Genomic DNA, 19137 nt, shown 5'->3' on the forward strand with positions numbered 1-19137 from the left:
AAGCCACATGAGCACCACCCTTTCAATAATACTTTTTGATCAAATGTTATTTTATTTGTCACATGCGCCGAATACAACAGGTGTAGATCTTAACGTGAAGTGCTTACATACAAGTCCTTATTAACCAACAATGCAGTTCAAGACAGGCCAGTACATCAGGAGACGTGGAGGAGGCCGTAGGAGGGCAACAACCCAGCAGCAGGACCGCTACCTCCGCCTTAGTGCAAGGAGGTGCACTGCCAGAGCCCTGCAAAATGACCTCCAGCAGGCCACAAATGTGCATGTGTCAGCATATGGTCTCACAAGGGGTCTGAGGATCTCATCTCGGTACCTAATGGCAGTCAGGCTACCTCTGGCGAGCACATGGAGGGCTGTGCGGCCCAAAAAGAAATGCCACCCCACCCCACACCATGACTGACCCATCGCCAAACCGGTCATGCTGGAGGATGTTGCAGGCAGCAGAACGTTCTCCACGGCGTCTCCAGACTCTGTCACGTCTGTCACATGTGCTCATGTGCTCAGTGTGAACCTGCTTTCATCTGTGAAGAGCACAGGGCGCCAGTGGCAAATTTGCCAATCTTGGTGTTCTCTGGCAAATGCCAAACGTCCTGCACAGTGTTGGGCTGTAAGCACAACCCCCAACTGTGGACGTCGGGCCCTCATACCACCCTCATGGAGTCTGTTTCTGACCGTTTGAGCAGACACATGCACATTTGTGGCCTGCTGGAGGTCATTTTGCAGGGCGCTGGCAGTGCACCTCCTTGCACTAAGGCGGAGGTAGCGGTCCTGCTGCTGGGTTGTTGCGCTCCTACGGCCTCCTCCACGTCTCCTGATGTACTGGCCTGTCTCCTGGTAGCGCCTGCATGCTCTGGACACTACGCTGACAGACACAGCAAACCTTTTTGCCACAGTTCGCATTGATGTGCCATCCTGGATGAACTGCACTACCTGAGCCACTTGTGTGGGTTGTAGACTCCGTCTCATGCTACCACTAGAGGGAGAGCACCGCCAGCATTCAAAAGTGACCAAAACATCAGCCAGGAAGCATAGGAACTGAGAAGTGGTCTGTGGTCACCACCTGCAGAATCACTCCTGTTTTGGGGGGTGTCTTGCTAATTGCCTAAAATTTCCACCTTTTGTCTATTCCATTTGCACAACAGCATGTGAAATTTATTGTCAATCAGTGTTGCTTCCTAAGTGGACAGTTTGATTTCACAGAAGTGTGATTGACTTGGAGTTACATTGTGTTGTTTAAGTGTTCCCTTTATTTTTTTGAGCAGTGTATATATATATATATATATATATATATATATATATATATATATACACACACAGTGTATATATATATTTGTAATAATGACAATTACAACAATACTGAATGAACACTTATTTTAACTTAATATAATACATCAATAAAATCAATTTAGTCTCAAATAAATAAATAAATAATGAAACATGTTATAATGCAAAAACAAAGTGTTGGAGAAGAAAGTAAAAGTGCAATATGTGCCATGTAAAAAAGCTAACCTTTAAGTTCCTTCCTTGCTCAGAACATATGAAAGCATACGAAACATGAGTCTTCAATATTCCCAGGTAAGAGGTTTTAGGTTGTAGTTATTATAGGACTATTTATCTCTATACCATTTGTATTTCATATACTTTTGACTATTGGATGTTCTAATAGGCACTTTACTATTGCCAGCCGAATCTCGGGAGTTGTGTGGCTTGAAGTCATAAACAGCGCAATGCTTGAAGCACAGCGAAGAGCTGCTGGCAAATGCAGGAAAGTGCTGTTTGAATGAATGCTTATGAGCCTGCTGCTGCCTACCACCGCTCAGTCAGACTGCTCTATCAAATCATAGACTTAATTATAATATAATAACACACAGAAATACGAGCCTTGGGTCATTAATATGGTCAAATCCGGAAACTATCATTTCGAAAAACAAAACGTTTATTCTTTCAGTGAAATACTGAACCGTTCTGTATTTTATCTAACCGGTGGCATCCCTAAGTCTAAATATTGATGTTACATTGCACAACCATCAATGTTATGTCATAATTACGTACAATTCTGGCAAATTAATTAGGGTCTTTGTTAGGAAGAAATGGTCTTCACACAGTTCGCAACGAGCCAGGCGGCCCAAACTGCTGCATATACCCTGACTCTGCTTACACAGAACACAAGAGAAGTGACACAATTTCACTAGTTAAAAGAAATTCATGTTAGCAGGCAATATTAACTAAATATGCAGGTTTAAAAATATATACTTGTGTATTGATTTTAAGAAAGGCGTTGATGTTTATGGTTAGGTACACATTGGTGCAACGACAGTGCTTTTTTCTGCGAATGCGCTTGTTAAACCACCCGTTTGGCGAAGTAGGCTGTGATTCAATGACAAATTAACAGGCACCGCATCGATTATATGCAACGCAGGACAAGCTAGATAAAATAGTAATATCATCAACCATGTGTAGTTAACTAGTGATTATGTTAAGATTGATTGATTTTTATAAGATAAGTTTAATGTTAGCAAGCACCTTACCTTGGCTCCTTGCTGCACTCACATAACAGGTAGTCATCCTGCCATGCAGTCTCCTCGTGGAGTGCAATGTAATCGGCCATGATCGGTGTCCAAAAATGCCGATTACCTATTGTTATGAAAACTTGAAATCGGCCGACCATTACGATTAATCTCTCGACCTCTAAATCTTACATAATATAACCATTTACAATTTCAGTAGCACATGTCTTAGGGTGATGGACTGTGCCATCCCTGTGGCCTCCAATGGTTCAGTCCACAGAGACAGGCGTGAGTCAGACAGGTGTCTTGTGTACCATGAAACAAACAAAATCATTTGTGACAGCTTGACTAAAGAAATCTGTCGACCAGAAGCCTATCGACCAAACAATCGACATGTCGACTCATTTTTTCTCTCGCTGAAACATGCAAAAGGTACCACGTTCATCTGTAGAAATAATAGTATGCAAGTATAAACACCATGGGACCACGCAGCCGTCATACCGCTCAGAAAGGAGACGCGTTCTGTCTCCTAGAGATGAGCGTACATTGGTGTGAAAAGTGCAAATCAATCCCAGAACAACAGCAAAGGACCTTGTGCAGATACTGGAGGAAACAGGTACAGAATTATCTATATCCACAGAAAAACGAGTCCTATATCGACATAACCTGAAAGGCCGCTCAACAAGGAAGAAGCTCCAAAACCGCCATAAAAAATCCAGACTAAGGTTTGCAACTGCATATGGGGACAAAGATTGTACTTTTTGGAGAAATGTCCTCTGGTCTAGATAGAACTGTTTGCCATAATGACCATTGTTATGTTTGGAGGAAAAAGGGGGATGCTTGCAAGCCGAAGAACACCATCCCAACCGTGAAGCACAGGGGTGGCAGCATCATGTTGTGGAGGTGCTTTGCTGCAGGAGGGACTGGTGCACTTCACAAAATAGATGGCATCATGAGGGAGAAAAAATATGTGGATATATTGAAGCAACATCTTAAGACATCAGTCAGGAAGTTAAAGCTTGGTCGCAAATGGGTCTTCCAAATGGAAAATGACCCCAAGCATACTTCCAAAGTTGTGGCAAAATGGCTTAAAGACAACAAAGTCAAGGTATTGGAGTGGCCATCACAAAGCCCTGACCTCAATGCCATAGAACATTTGTGGGCAGAACTTTAAAAGCGTGTGTGAGCAAGGAGGCCTAAGAACCTGACTCAGTTACACCAGCTCTGTAAGGAGAAATGGGCCAAAGATTCCCCCAACTTATTGTGGGAAGCTTGTGGAAGGCTACCCGAAACGTTTGACCCAAGTTAAACAATTTAAAGGCAATGCTACCAAATACTAATTGAGTGTATGTAAACTTCTGACCTACTGGGAATGTGATGAAAGAAATAAAAGCTGAAATAAATAATTCTCTCTACTATTATTCTGACATTTCACATTCTTAAAATAAAGTGGTGATCCTAACTGACCTAAAACAGAGAATTTTTACCAGGATCAAATGTCAGGAATTGTGAAACACTGAGTTTAAATGTATTTGGCTAAGGTGTATGTAAACTTCCGACTTCAACTGTAAATATTGCACTTGGGAAAAAATATCTTAAAGTAGAAATAGAATGAAACAAACAGGTATTCTATTTTTGCTCTATTATAGTGGTCACTAAAGTAGACGTCGATCAAGTGCACAAGGCTACATCTGTGCAAAAATAACGTTCACAGAGTAAAACATTTAATAATCCCCTCTCACTCACGTGTTACTGTTAAGTTCAACACAACAAAAGCAATCTCTTTGGGCTACACTGCACATTACTACATTGTACACTTTCTGCCTGTGGACATCTGTTCTACAATATGCCAACAGAGCATGATATCAATTATGCCAACCAAGGGTCTCTTTCAGGCAGAGAGTACACCTGGAATACCCATTTTAATCCACTGTATTGAAGAAGTGAGGAAAAGGGAAAGTGTGTGGTGTTCCTTTCATCTCAGGCCCAGCTCCACTTCATCCCTGAATCCACTTGTTTAACAAGCAACGCCTCATTTTCACCTCATTCTCTCATTCTGAATATTAACCACATACTGTAGAGGGAAAACATTAGTACTCTAGTTAGTTGGCTAACTTGTAAACATTTCACAGATTGCCAGGGTCCAGTAAGCAACTAACACGTTATAACTTGAGGAACGGTATTGTGCCGAAAATCTCCCCCTGCCAGAACCTCCCCCTGCCAGAACCTCCCCCTGCCAGTACCTCCCCCTGCCAGTACCTCCCCCTGCCAGAACCTCCCCCTGCCAGAACCTCCCCCTGACGGTAATGTCTGCAGTTTTTGGTTTGGCTATTTGTGTATTAGTCTATAAATAAATCTCTTTGCCAAAATTCGTCATCTCTCCCATGTCTTAATCGACTAGTAGTTCTGAAATGTTTATTGCTTGGCTACATTTTACTCCCTCCTCTATGTTTAATATAACACACATACATTCATTATTCATTTCGTTCGACAAGACCATTTTCTTGCCTGCCCGAAATACCCCCCCCCATCCAGCTACTGTAGCAATATAATTTAAAATGCTAGCAATACTTGTTCCACCACACTTTCTCCCTCACCTCAAACTTTCCAAATGCCAGTTGTTTTTCGGTTACATCTCATGAAGTACGGTTCATCACATTCCCACCCCGTCTCCTAGTCAGGCTTCTCACCTGTATCGAGTTAAAGATGCAATATGCAGAAATTGCTCAGCCATTTCCTGGTTACTAAAATTGTAATAGTTTGCCTAATTTCAGTATGTGACAAAACAAGCAAGTATGTTTTAGAGAAACATTGTGGCATCTAAACCATTGAGAAATATATTTTCCATAACCAAAAATATTGTATCCAGCTGTTTGAAGCTAGTGTGCAAAACCGAAAGTAAAAGGAAGCATAGAAAATGCATAGCAATAAAGCACATAGAAAATATATATTGCTTCTTAGACTTGATTTCAATGTAATGACAGATCTATAACTAATATTTATATGTGAATTTGTTACAAAAAGTTACATATTACAGCTTTAACAACATGAAATATGGGCCAGCTGTCAGCAAAGGTGTTAGGTTACTCCAGAGGAAGTTGCTTAGCTATTTCATGAGGGTGTTGTGTTAGCTGGCTATGCCCTGTCATTCTTACTTTGACAGCATGCACGTTTGATTCCATGCAGACAGGCCTTCGTTCAATGCATTTAGCTAGTGATAATATTTCGAGGGGCCTTAGCTAGCTAATGTTACTTTTGTTGTGGTGGACATCTGGCCAGATGCACTCGTTTACAAAAGCATTGCGCATGTACGTCGTGGAAATAGTAGCTTGTTAGCTATAAAGTGAAGTACAGTAACATTATCTGTTTAGAAAAGCGTATGCGCAGATGAAAACAAACGGCAACACGCTAGTTACACTGTCATAACACTTCACTGAATAAGCTACCTACATGAAAACAGTACTATGCAATAACTTGATAGCCAGCTTGTACTGTTTTATCCACCTAAACCGGACATTGGTTGGCTAGGTCGCGCGAACTACCTAGCTCGCTAATGATGCAGTTGCAGCAGAACGCACGGGCCTCATTCAACTCGATATTTCTGACGGTTCAGTAGCATCAGTGTTGTTTTGAAGAATAGCTAGCTAACTACGCAGCAAGCTGGCTTGTCCCGCAAATCCCTAGAAGAGCCAGATAGCTATCTTCTTTCTTAGCCGAATACAAAGCTACCTAGGCTAGGTATATTATGAATATGTGCACTAAGCTCGAGCTGTTTCACAACAAAAACATTACCCTGCGCAGCAACCACAGCGCCATCATTTACAACATCCACATCCTGCAGGTGGAATGGATTTCAGCGAGAGGCGGACCAGAGTGCACAGGTGGTTGCTATCCAATGCATATCCAATGCATGATTAACCTGTCTAATAATGCATTGGATATTTGCATGTTCGCAATGGGTTCTTCTGTTGCCCTCTAAATTGATCGCAACAGGACATAACCCATGTTGTTAGCAAACTGGCTAGGATTTTGCAGGTTTTGACTACCGATTTATCCGCGTGCACCTTACCTTCTTTCTTCAGAGGTACTGCAGTCTGAGTTTCATCTTTCTTGTCAAGGAGCGGATTCTTCCTGTCCTTCTGTGACTCCTTCTTGGTCTGCTTGGCGGCTTGGGCTGCAGACTTGGTGATACCAGCTGCAGCCGCCTCTTTCTTCTTATTCTCCGCCGCCTTTAGCACCTCGAAAGGGTCTGATTCATCGTCCAATAGCTGGTCGAACCGATTGGTTACGACGCAGCCGAAGCTTTCTTGCAGATGCCCGGGCATGATCGCGCCCCTTCAGCGGAATTTACCTCCGATTCTACGAGGCTTGGTGCGAACAATTCGCTAGATACTACCACAAGATGGCTGGGAAATGTACCTCTTCTCTTCCGGCGCGAGGAATATCCGTTATATTCAGTAGCGTGATATGGGGCATGTAGTCGTCTAGTCCAGGATTTCCCAAACTCGGTCCTGCTTGTAAACTAATGCAAATTATATCATGTAAAGTGACAACTGTTTGATTATTCATTAATCCCATTAGCCTTTAAATACTATTGCTATTAAAATGCATGTTCATTGACAAAACAAAATGCCTTTACACTAAGAAATCAAATCGAACTTTGTCACATGCGCTGAATACAAGTGTAGACCTTACCGTGAAATGCTTACTTTACAAGCCCTTTTAACCAACAGTGCAGTTCAAGAAGAGTTTAAGAAAATATTCACCAAATACATTAAAGTAACACAATAAAATAACAATAATGAGGCTATAAACAGGGGGTACCGGTACCGAGTCAGTGTGTGAGGGTGCAGGTTAGATGAGGTAATTTAGGTGTAGATAGGTGACCAATACATATTTTTATGTATATATTTATATACATTTTTGTATTATGTTTAGAACAGAATAATGTGTGCTTTATATGCAGTTAATGCTTTTCACAACATTTTGAGAGAGGAAGAGAGGTGTGTGTGTGTGTGTGTGTGTGTGTGTGTGTGTGTGTGTGTGTGTGTGTGTGTGTGTGTGTGTGTGTGTGTGTGTGTGTGTGTGTGTGTGTGTGTGTGAGAGAGTGAGAAAGGGGACCTTCCAAGTGAAGCATTTCCACATTCCAATATACAGCTGCTCTGTGTGTGGGCTAGTGCACATCTGAAGATTAAGGAGGATTTGTCTGTTTATAAAAAGCAGCAAATAAAAGTGTGTGGTGAGGGCAGGCAGGGGTCATGTAGTAAAACAGCTGGTAGTGTCATACAGCGGTCAATCGGACCAGTCACTTCTGTTGTAGCCTATCAGCATGGGAAGTTTGGGAACTAAACCATCAAGACATATACACACCTGTAATGCCCAACAGTAATGAATCCGTCATTATAGCTAATGTGTTTCTCTGTAGACCTACTGTATATGGTGCACACCTGTTTTAGTAGAGGGAGGGATATTACTCATAGATCAACTTCACTGTTATTCGTTGTTAAGTGAGACACCATCCATCACCACAACTATTCTTCATCTTTTATGATTGAAGTAACACGACAAAAAGAAACGCAAATTAAAACTGTCTTGAGGTAATTGGTGTTGACCAAAGGAAACCACACCTCAAATAACCCAACTCAGGTTCTATAGGCCTCCCGAGTGGCGCAGCGTCACTACAGATCCGGGTTCAATCCCGGGCTGTGTCGTAGCCGGCCACGACCAGGATACCCATGAAGCGGCACACAATTGGCCCAGCGTAGTCCGGGTTAGGGGAGGGTTTGGCCGGCAGGGTTTTCCGTGTCCCATCGCGCTCTAGCGACTCCTTGTTGCGGCCGGGCGCATGAACACTGACTTCGGTTGTCAGCTGTACAGTGTTTCCTCCGGCTGGCTTCTGGGTTAAGCGAGCAGTGTGTCAAGAAGCAGTGTGGCTTGGAGGGGTCATGTTTTGGAGGAAGTACGGCTCTTGACCTTCGCCTCTCCCGAGTCCGTACGGGAGTTGCAGAGATGGGACAAGACTGTAACTACCAATTGGATATCACGAAAGGGGTAAAAAGTCCCCCCAAAATTAAATAATCAAATAATTAATGTTCTATAAGGCTACACCGTAGCAGCTTGTGTGTATCATGATGAAGCTATCAGGTAAAGAGACATGCCTGGTGTCTTAGTTACACCAGTGAGCTAGGCTATTTCAACTCACACTCTCAGCAATACAGACCATACCAACTGTTGCTGCTCTAACTTTTTAATTCTAACAAATGAAACGAGATGGGCTAAAATAGTTCATTTTAAACATACATTTTAATAAAAGTTCAACAGCTCACAAGTAGCTCTTCATCTTACCATAAGGCAGCATCTGTGAACCTAACACTCACAGAAAATGAATGCTTTGACATCATTTATCTAATTTTGGTCAAGTTAATACCATGTGTGCTTTATAATTCACAAAAGGTCTTCATAGTATAGAGCCACCACATTTAGATCAATGAGTTAGCAGCAGGAATTTACATCCTAGTCCCTTTCAAAGTGACAATAACAAATGTCCCCTATTGAATTCCAGTTTTATAGCGTTTCAGTATAGGTGCTATTTGGAACCAGAAAGAGATCCATGTGATCTTTGTTAGAGGGTTCCTTCATTGTCTTACGTCAGATAGCGCCACGATTCCACGTGCACTGATTGGTTGAGGGAACAAGCGTTGCGTAGTAGTGACGCCATCTGACGTAAGACAATGAGAGTGTAGTGCCTCATGGCGATGGTCAATTTATACAAAGCACACTGTTTCCTTCCATTCACACGTGAGTAAAACAGTTTCATCCATATAGATTCTATCTTATAGAATAAAAGTCAAGTGGTTAAACTAGTCAGTCAAGGAGAATAGCCGGACAAAAGACTACTCAGTCTGGTGGAGGTACTTTTTGTAAGCTTGTTTATCATCATCCTCCTTATTTAATCTCTTATGAGTAGCTTTTTCTATTTCCAGCAGTTTCACATACAGGGCCTCTGACACGTCATCAACGTCAATCTGAAAAACACAAAACGGCAAAGCCATGGAAGAACAGCCTAGATAACCTTCCCTTTTAAACGCTATAACATAACATGACATAACATGAAAATGTCTAGGTAAGCTTTTTTCTTTCAAATATAATTTGAATTAAATCCCCATGTATTTGTATTTATTATGGATCCCCATTAGCTGCTGCCTTGGCAGCTCTTCCTGGGGTCCAGCAAAATTAAGGCAGTTCTACAATTTAAAAAATATTAAAAACAGGCCCCTACTCTACTACCACATATCTACAACACAAAATCCATGTGTACGTGTGTATAGTGCGTGTGTGAACGTAAAGCTATGACATCAACCCTTATCAGACTGAAATATTCATATAGAAGCTGTTCACAACTTCACAGATGTTTATCTTGGGCCTAGTTTTCCAAAAACTTTTTACGAGAAACACTCACTTGTCGAGGTTGCGTGTAGTTGCTCCCCATGCCTGACGTCAAACTGTGGTACTTTGCTCTTGGATCCAGGGACTCCGGTTTTTGCACAAACAGCGAGTGCTATAAAAGACAGGATTACATTTCCGATTATGAAAAATCACTCAAAGGAATTAGTATCAAAACATTTTAAGCTGTTGAGAGTGACATATTCAACTGTAAAAGCAGCTTCTGTATAAACACACCAAAATCACCAGATAAGCATGTGATAATGCAGTAATCCCATGAATACCCAGTGCCGTCTGAATACCCAGTGCCGTCTGAATACCCAGCGCCGTCTGAATACCCAGCGTCGTCTGAATACCCAGCGCCGTCTGAATGCCCAGCGTCGTCTGAATACCCAGTGCCGTCTGAATGCCCAGTGCCGTCTGAATACCCAGCGTCGTCTGAATACCCAGTGCCGTCTGAATACCCAGTGCCGTCTGAATACCCAGTGTCGTCTGAATACCCAGCGTCGTCTGAATACCCAGTGCCGTCTGAATGCCCAGTGTCGTCTGAATGCCCAGTGCCGTCTGAATACCCAGCGCCGTCTGAATACCCAGTGCCGTCTGAATACCCAGCGTCGTCTGAATGCCCAGTGCCGTCTGAATGCCCAGCGCCGTCTGAATGCCCAGTGCCGTCTGAATGCCCAGTGCCGTCTGAATACCCAGTGCCGTCTGAATGCCCAGTGCCGTCTGAATACCCAGCGCCGTCTGAATACCCAGCGCCGTCTGAATACCCAGTGTCGTCTGAATACCCAGCGTCGTCTGAATGCCCAGTGCCGTCTGAATGCCCAGTGTCGTCTGAATGCCCAGTGCCGTCTGAATACCCAGCGCCGTCTGAATACCCAGTGCCGTCTGAATACCCAGCGTCGTCTGAATGCCCAGTGCCGTCTGAATGCCCAGCGCCGTCTGAATGCCCAGTGCCGTCTGAATGCCCAGTGCCGTCTGAATGCCCAGTGCCGTCTGAATACCCAGCGCCGTCTGAATACCCAGCGCCGTCTGAATACCCAGCGCCGTCTGAATACCCAGCGCCGTCTGAATACCCAGTGCCGTCTGAATACCCAGTGCCGTCTGAATACCCAGCACCGTCTGAATGCCCAGCGCCGTCTGAATACCCAGCGCCGTCTGAATACCCAGCGCCGTCTGAATACATTTACATTTACATTTAAGTCATTTAGCAGACGCTCTTATCCAGAGCGACTTACAAATTGGTGTATTCACCTTATGATATCCAGTGGAACAACCACTTTACAATAGTGCATCTAACTCTTTTAAGGGGGGGGGGGGGGGGGTTAGAAAGATTACTTTATCCTATCCTAGGTATTCCTTAAAGAGGTGGGGTTTCAGGTGTCTCCGGAAGGTGGTGATTGACTCCGCTGACCTGGCGTCGTGAGGGAGTTTGTTCCACCATTGGGGTGCCAGAGCAGCGAACAGTTTTGACTGGGCTGAGCGGGAACTGTACTTCCTCAGAGGTAGGGAGGCGAGCAGGCCAGAGGTGGATGAACGCAGTGCCCTTGTTTGGGTGTAGGGCCTGATCAGAGCCTGAAGGTACGGAGGTGCCCAGCGCCGTCTGAATACCCAGCGCCGTCTGAATACCCAGCGCCGTCTGAATACCCAGCGCCGTCTGAATACCCAGTGCTGTCTGTACTGGTGCATCAAGGCTCAGACCAAAAGACTCCTAAACAGTTTCTATTTATATATTCCTGCTATCAGTCACTTTTCAGCCCTGTTTACATGTACAGTGCATTCAGAAAGTATTCTGACCCTTGGACATTTTCCACATTTTGTTAATTCAAGCAGGGGTGGGCTTTCCACCTGACTACCCCTACCCTGGCCAACATCTCAGCACCCCCTGCAGCAACTTGCCCAAACCCCTCCCGCTTCTCCTTCACCCAAATCCAGACAGCTGATGTTCTGAAAGTACTGCAAAATCTGAATCCCTACAAATCAGCTGTGCAAGACAATCTGGACCCTCTGGACCCTATTACTAGCCTATTCAACCTCTCTTTCATATTGTCTGAGATCCAAAAAGATTGGAAAGCTGCCACGGTCATCCCCCTCTTCAAAGGGGGAGACACTCTAGACCTGAAGCTGGAATCTTATATCTCCCTCTCTAACTTTAAGCATCAGCTGTCAGAGCAGCCTACCGATGACTGTACCTGCACACAGCCAATCTGTAAATAGCACACCCAACTACCTCATCCCCATATTATTACTTACCCTCTTGCTCTTTTGCACCCCAGTATCTCTACTTGCACATCATCATCTGCACATCTATCACTCCAATATTAATGCTAAATTGTTAAATATTTCGCCTCTATGGCCAATTTATTGCCTACCCCTCTACTCTTCTACATTTGCACACACTGTACATAGATTTTTCGATTTTTATTTTCTATTTTGTTATTGAATGTACGTTTCTTTATGTGTAACTCTGTGTTGTTGTTTTTGTCGCACTGCTTTGCTTTATCTTGGCCAGGTCGCAGTTGTGAATGAGAACTTGTTCTCAACTGGCCTACCTGGTTAAATAAAGTGGTGTCACACTTTTTCTCTATCCCTAGCAAACACAGCTGATTAATCAAACTGCATTTCAAACGGAAGATCATGATTAGGTGATTATTGATGTGTTAGCTGGGGCTGGGGCAAAACTGTGACACCAATCAGGCCCTCAAGAACTGGAATTGACCACCCTGCTTTAAAGCCGTATTCTAAAATTGATTAAATATAAGTTTTCCCTCATCAATCTACACACAGTACCCCATAATGACAAAGCAAAAACAGGTTTTAAGAAATGTTTGCAAATGTATATAAAAAAATATATAAATAAATACCTTATTTACGTAAGTATTCAGACCCTTTGCTATGAGACTCGTAATAGAGCTCAGGTGCCTCCTGTTTCCATTGATCATCATTGAGATGTTTCTACAACTTGATTGGAGTCTATGATTTGGAAAGGCACACACCTGTCTATATTAGGTCCCACAGTTGACAGTGCATGTCAGAGCAAAAACCAAACCATGAGGTCGAAGACATTGTCTGTAGAGCTCTGAGACAGGATTGTGTCGAGGCACAGATCTGGGAAAGGGTAACAAAAAAGTATGTAGCATTGAAGGTCCCCAAGAACACGGTGGCGTCCATCATTTTTAAATGGAAGAAGTTTGGAACCATCAAGACTCTTCCTAGAGCTGGTCACAATCTGGGGAGAAGGGCCTTGGTCAGGGAGGTGACCAAGAACCCGATGGTCACTCTGACAGAGCTCCAGAGTTCCTCTGTGGAGATGGGAGAACCTTCTAAAAGGACAACCATCTCTGCAGCACTCCACCAATCGGGTCTTTATGGTGGAGTGGCCAGATGGAAGCCACTCCTCAATAAAAGGCACATGACAGCCCGCTTGGAGTTTGCCAAAAGCCACCTAAAGGACTCAGACCATGAGAGAGGATTTGTCAGGATCGAGGGAAAGATGAACGGAGCAAAGTACAGAGAGATCCTTGATGAAAACCTGCTCCAGAGTGCTCAAGACTTCAGACTGGGGCGAAGCTTCACAAGATCTAATATCTCGGGAGAGACCTAAAAATAGCTGTGCAGCGACGCTACCCATCCAACCTGACAGAGCTTGAGAAGATCTGCAGAGAAGAATGGGAGAAACTCCCCAAATACAGGTGTGCCAAGCTTATAATGTCATACCCAAGAAGACTCAAGGCTGTAATTAATGCCAAAAGTGCTTCAACAAAGTACCTAGTATAGGGTCTGAATACTTATGTCAATGTTATATTTCATTTTTTTTATTTTTATACATTTGCTAAAATTTCTATAAAATCAGTTTTTGCTTTGTCATTATGGGGTATTGTGTGTAGATTGATGAGGGGGAAAAACAATTTACTCCATTTTAGAATAAGGCTGTAATGTAACAAAATGTGTAAAAAGTCAAGGGGTCTGAATACTTTCTGAATGCACTGTATATCTGCCGATCACACCTACACTCCCAGTCTTTCACAAACACCCACCACTTATACTGCTGCCATTCTGTTTACTACTATTATTAATCCTGATACCAGTCACTTTCTCCTAATCCCTGACAACATGTACAGTACATATCTACCTCAATACTCCAGTAATCCCTGCACATTGTACATTTGGTATTTGCACTAACCCTGTATCTAGCTTCCTCTCCTATTTTTTGATTTTTCTTTATTATATACAGTATATATTTTTTTTAAATTAGTTATTATATTTTGATATTGATTACTACACTTTTGGGTAGAGCTTGCAAGTCAAGCATTTCACTTTACTTGTGCATGTGACAATACAACTTTAACTATAAGGATGTAGTGGAAATTAACTGTAAAATACTAAGAAAAGAAAATACTGATTTCATTTTTAAAATATTCTTATACTGTTAACTATCCAATAACTGCCAAAACAGATTCATAGATTGTAAAAACAAGTTAATTGATGGTAAATATTACAGAAATGTAATATATGTCTGGTTTCCCAGACACAGATTAAGCCTGGTCCTTTATAGTCCAGGGCTATGTTGTGTATGGGAAACCAACCCACAAAGATATATCACAAACTGTTCATATGGAAATATTACATATCTGAACTGTTTAGATTCGTTTCTGTGATACGTTACCATGGCTCCCGCTCCATGGTATGGTGTCAGTGTGAACGTGTTGGTGAAGATTCTTATCTGTTCATGAAGACAAACATGTTGAGTAACAATACAAGTCTATACAAATCTGCTTTTCTGGGGAAATCACAAGACCACAACAAATAATGTCAATACAGTACTACCGTTACAGTAAGGTACTAACAAATAATGTCAATTCATTACTACGATTACAGTAAGGTACTAACAAATAATGTCAATACGGTACTACCGGTACAGTAAGGTACTAACAAATCATGTCAATACAGTAATGGAGTAAAATAAGACTAAAGAGTAAAAGCAACTTACGAGATATATGGCGAGGGTCCAGAAGAAGGAGGGGAGGATTCCACAGGTCAGATTGGTCATGACCAGCCCTGGACAAATCACTGACGAGTACAGCCCCTGTCAATCATGTAAAACATGTATCATTATTGGTTCAGATACATGACCTGACTTATGATGTAGAGTTTTACTAAATACTGTATAAGTGTCATGAAGCTTGACATTATGAACAATGACAGAGGACATCATTCGCAACTCCATGAGGCTCTAGCACTGTCACGACTTCCGCCGAAGTTGGTTCCTCTCCTTGTTCGGCGGCGTTCGGCGGTCAGCGTCGCCGGTCTTCTAGCCATCATTGATCCACTTTTAATTTTCCATTTGTTTTGTCTTGTCTTCCCACACACCTGGTTTCAATTCCATCATTACATGTTGTGTATTTAACCCTCTGTTCCCCCCATGTCCTTGTCCGGAATTGTTTATTGTAAGTGCTTGTGCACGTTATTCTGGTGTGCGACGGGTTTTGTACCCATTGTTTGATTGTTATGTTTCCGGTGGTTTTTATTATTAGACTGCGCCGTTGTAAACACAGTTTTTGCTCTCCTGCGCCTGACTTCTCTGCCGACAGTACGCACCCTTTACAAGCACAGACAATCCAGTCTCTCACCAAGTCAGGAGCCAGAATGGATCCGTCACAACCCACCAGTGGCTCCTGACCTACCATTAGGCAAACACTGACATGTACAACTGAGTGTGTACCTCACCTAGTACACGTCTCTTACCAGGACCCAAAATGGATCAGCCACAGTCCGCCAGTTTCTCCTGATTTACCAATAAGAGAACACTGCCATGTGCAACTGAATAAGCATGTGGCTCACTTGGCTGTTTGTTCAGGCTGAAAATCAGGACCTAAAATGGATCTGCCATAACCCACCAGTGGCTCCCGATTTCCCATTAAGGAAACACTGACATGTGCAACTGAGTGATTATTTTGGCTCACCTGGCTGTTGTTGTGTGTGTTGAGGGCCAGGCTGAGGAAGTCGGAGGCATACTTGGAGGAGGCGTAGGGCTCAGTCCCCCTTCTATGCTGAACATCGTCTAGATTGAAGGCTGAGCGTCTGGCATTGCTGGACGAAGTCCACACTACCCGGGAGGTCTGACCAGCCTGGCACAGGATTGGCTCTAACTCCCTGACCTGGACCATAGGGACAAATAATATGACATAATATTATGGAAGGACAGATAACCTGCACCAAAGAGACAGGTGAGATTATTATCCCTTATAAACTGGGTGATTCAAGCACTGAATGCTGATTGGCTGACAGCCGTAGTATATCAGACAGTATACCACGGGTATGACAAAACATGTATTTTTACTGCTCTAATTACATTGGTAACCAGTTTATAATAGCAATAAGGCACCTCAGGGGTGTTGTGGTATATGGCCATTATACCATGGCTAAGGGCTGTATCCAGGCACTCCGTGTTGTGTTGCGCATAATAACAGCCCTTAGTCGTGGTATTTTGGCCATATACCACACCCTCTTGGGCTAAGGAATTGTCTGTAGAGCTTTGAGACAGATCTGGGGAAGGGTACCAAAAAATGTATGCAGCATTGAAGGTCCCCAAGAACACGGTGGCATCCATCATTCTTATTTTTTTTTAAACAAGGAGTCGCTAGATGGGTCAAGGACATCCCAGTCGGCCAAACCCTCCCCTAACCCGTACGACACTGGGCCAATTGTGAGCCAACTCATGGGTCTCCCAGTCGCAACACAGCCCGGGATCGAACCTGGATCTGTAGTGACACATCTAGCACTGCGATGCAGTGCCTTAGACCGCTGCGCTACTCGGAAGGTCCCCTCCATCATTCTTAAATGGAAGAAGTTTGGAACCACCAAGACTCTTCCTAGAGCTGGCTCCTCACCAATTGCTCAGTTTGGCCGGGAAGGGCCTTCGTCAGGGAGGTGACCAAGAAACCGATGGTCACTCTGACAGAGCTCCAGAGTTCCTCTGTGGAGATGGGAGAACCTTCCAGGACAACCATCTCTGCAGCACTCCACCAATCAGGCCTTTATCATAGAGTGGCCAGACGGAAGCCATTCCTCAATAAAAGGCACATGACAGCTTGCTTGGAGTTGCCAAAAGGCACCAAAAGGACTCTGTGACCATGAGAAACAAGATTCGGATGAAACCAACTCTTTGGCCTGAATGCCATGCAACACGCCTGGAGGAAACCTGGCACCATCCCTACGGGGAAGGATGGTGGTGGCAACATCATGCTATGGGGATGTTTTTCAGTGGCAGGGACTGGGAGACTAGTCGCGATCGAGGAAAAAATGTACAGAGCAAAATACAGAGAGATCCTTGATGAAAACCTGCTCCAGAGAGCTCATGACCTCAGACTGGGGGCAAAGGTTCACCTTCCAACAGAACAACGATCCTAAGCACGCAGCCAAGATAACGCAGGAGTGGCTTCGGGACAGTGCGGAATGGAAACAAAATGTACAAGATGGAAACAAAGATGTTTAATAGTTAATGTTGTGAGTCTCCAGCTCCTTATAACGTTACTACCCGTTACAGTGAGCAGGGTATCAATTTACCTTTGGCTGTGAACAGCAGCTGCGTTTCTCAAAGTTTCCAATATCTTTGTGCTTTTGGCTTTCTTCACTATGTGACCATGAGACATTACCTAACCAGGAAAAACTCAAGGCCCTATACCCTAGTTGTACCTGGAGGTAAGAGAAAACTCCAGGCCATATACCCTAGTTGTAACTGGAGTCCTGGTCAGGTTATGTGGGTGAGGAAAAACTCCTGGCCCTTATGTTTGAATTTCCAGGCTCTGTTTCCATTTGAGACAAACCTCTCTCTGTTGAGAAATGTTACGATACAATCAGATAAGACATGGCTCACCAGCATGAAATGACCAAAGAGATTTGTGGCGAACACTTCCTGTAGTCCGTCTTTGTTGACGATGTACTGCTGGGTCAGGAGGCCCTCTGCGGTGGCAAACATGTTGACAGCGTTGCTGCAGCACAAAGATGACATCACATCATAGCCAGTGGTGGAAAAATAACCAATTATCATACTTGAGTAAAAGTAAAGATACCTTAATAGAAAGTTACTCAAGTAAAAGGAAAGTCACCCAGTAAAATACTACTTGAGTAAAAGTCTAAAAGTATTTGGTTCTAAATATACTTAAGTATCAAAAGTAAAAGCATACATCATTTCAAATTCCTTATATTAAGCAAAGCAGAAGGCACCATTTTCTCGTTTTAAAAATGTACGGATAGCCAGGGGCACACTCCAACACTCAGACATTATTTACAGATAGCCAGGGGCACACTCCAACACTCAGACATTATTTACAGATAGCCAGGGGCACACTCCAACACTCAGACATTATTTACAAAAGATGCATTTGTGTTTGGTGAGTCCACCAGATCAGAGGCAGTAGAGATGACCAGGGATGGTCTCTTGATAAGTGTGTGAATTGGACCATTTTCCTGTCCTGCTAAGCATTCAAAATGTAACAAATACTTTTGGGTGTCAGGTAAAAAGTATGTTATTTTCTTTAGGAATGTATTGAAGTAAAAGTAACATTTCTCAGCAATATAAATAGTAAGGTAAATTACAGTACCCCAAAAAACAACTTATGTAAAAATACTTTAAAGTACTACTTAAGTACTTTACACCACTGATCAGAGCACTTAATGGACATAGTGTCTGAAGAAGAGTTCAAACGTTGTTTTGTTGGGGTCATTTTAAAGGTCAAATGGAAACTGATTTGTACTTGAGGAGTGTAGTTTTGCAGTATTTAAGAAATTAAATGGTGTGTGTTTAAGTTGAGAGATGGCTTGAAGGTTCATTTGAACATTACCTAGAAAATAGACCCTTGAAAAAAGCTTTGATGTCAATCTGTGGATTGGGCATGATCCCAGCATTAAGGTATAGGTAGTCCAGTCTGGTGTACCTGTGGAATGAGTATTAGTAAAAGTATTTATTGATGTCACATCGAACAGGATGTAGAGTGTGTATAACGCCTCGATCACTGCATTTTGGTACGCCAGAAGTACATTCAAGTACATGCATTGCGTTGCAGAGGCAGTTGCAGTGCGTTCTGTGTAGTGCATACGGTATGTTGGATTTATCTAACATATGCGTCAAACTGTATGCGTAGACGGCTTGACAGAAATGGTAGCAGAA

At 43.2% G+C, this 19137-nt stretch overlaps 1 protein-coding gene and 1 pseudogene across 4 annotated transcripts in view; both read right to left on the minus strand.

Annotated features, from left to right (window-relative positions):
• The window catches only part of LOC129823736 (plasminogen activator inhibitor 1 RNA-binding protein-like), a 30321-nt gene extending 23296 nt beyond the window's left edge, over positions 1-7025 (minus strand). Inside the window, exon 1 of one of the 4 annotated variants that reach the window (XM_055882692.1) lies at positions 6595-7025. In XM_055882692.1, the coding sequence (XP_055738667.1) occupies positions 6595-6850 (256 nt within the window). In that variant the 5' untranslated portion in view covers positions 6851-7025. The remainder of the gene's footprint in view (positions 1-6594) is intronic. The other 3 variants (XM_055882693.1, XM_055882690.1, XM_055882691.1) reach the window with 3 other exon arrangements.
• A 1997-nt stretch (positions 7026-9022) lies between these two features.
• The window catches only part of LOC129824524 (3-keto-steroid reductase/17-beta-hydroxysteroid dehydrogenase 7-like), a 14212-nt pseudogene continuing 4097 nt past the window's right edge, over positions 9023-19137 (minus strand).

This window comes from Salvelinus fontinalis, chromosome 26, assembly GCF_029448725.1.
Source record: "Salvelinus fontinalis isolate EN_2023a chromosome 26, ASM2944872v1, whole genome shotgun sequence".
Taxonomy (NCBI): domain Eukaryota; kingdom Metazoa; phylum Chordata; class Actinopteri; order Salmoniformes; family Salmonidae; genus Salvelinus; species Salvelinus fontinalis.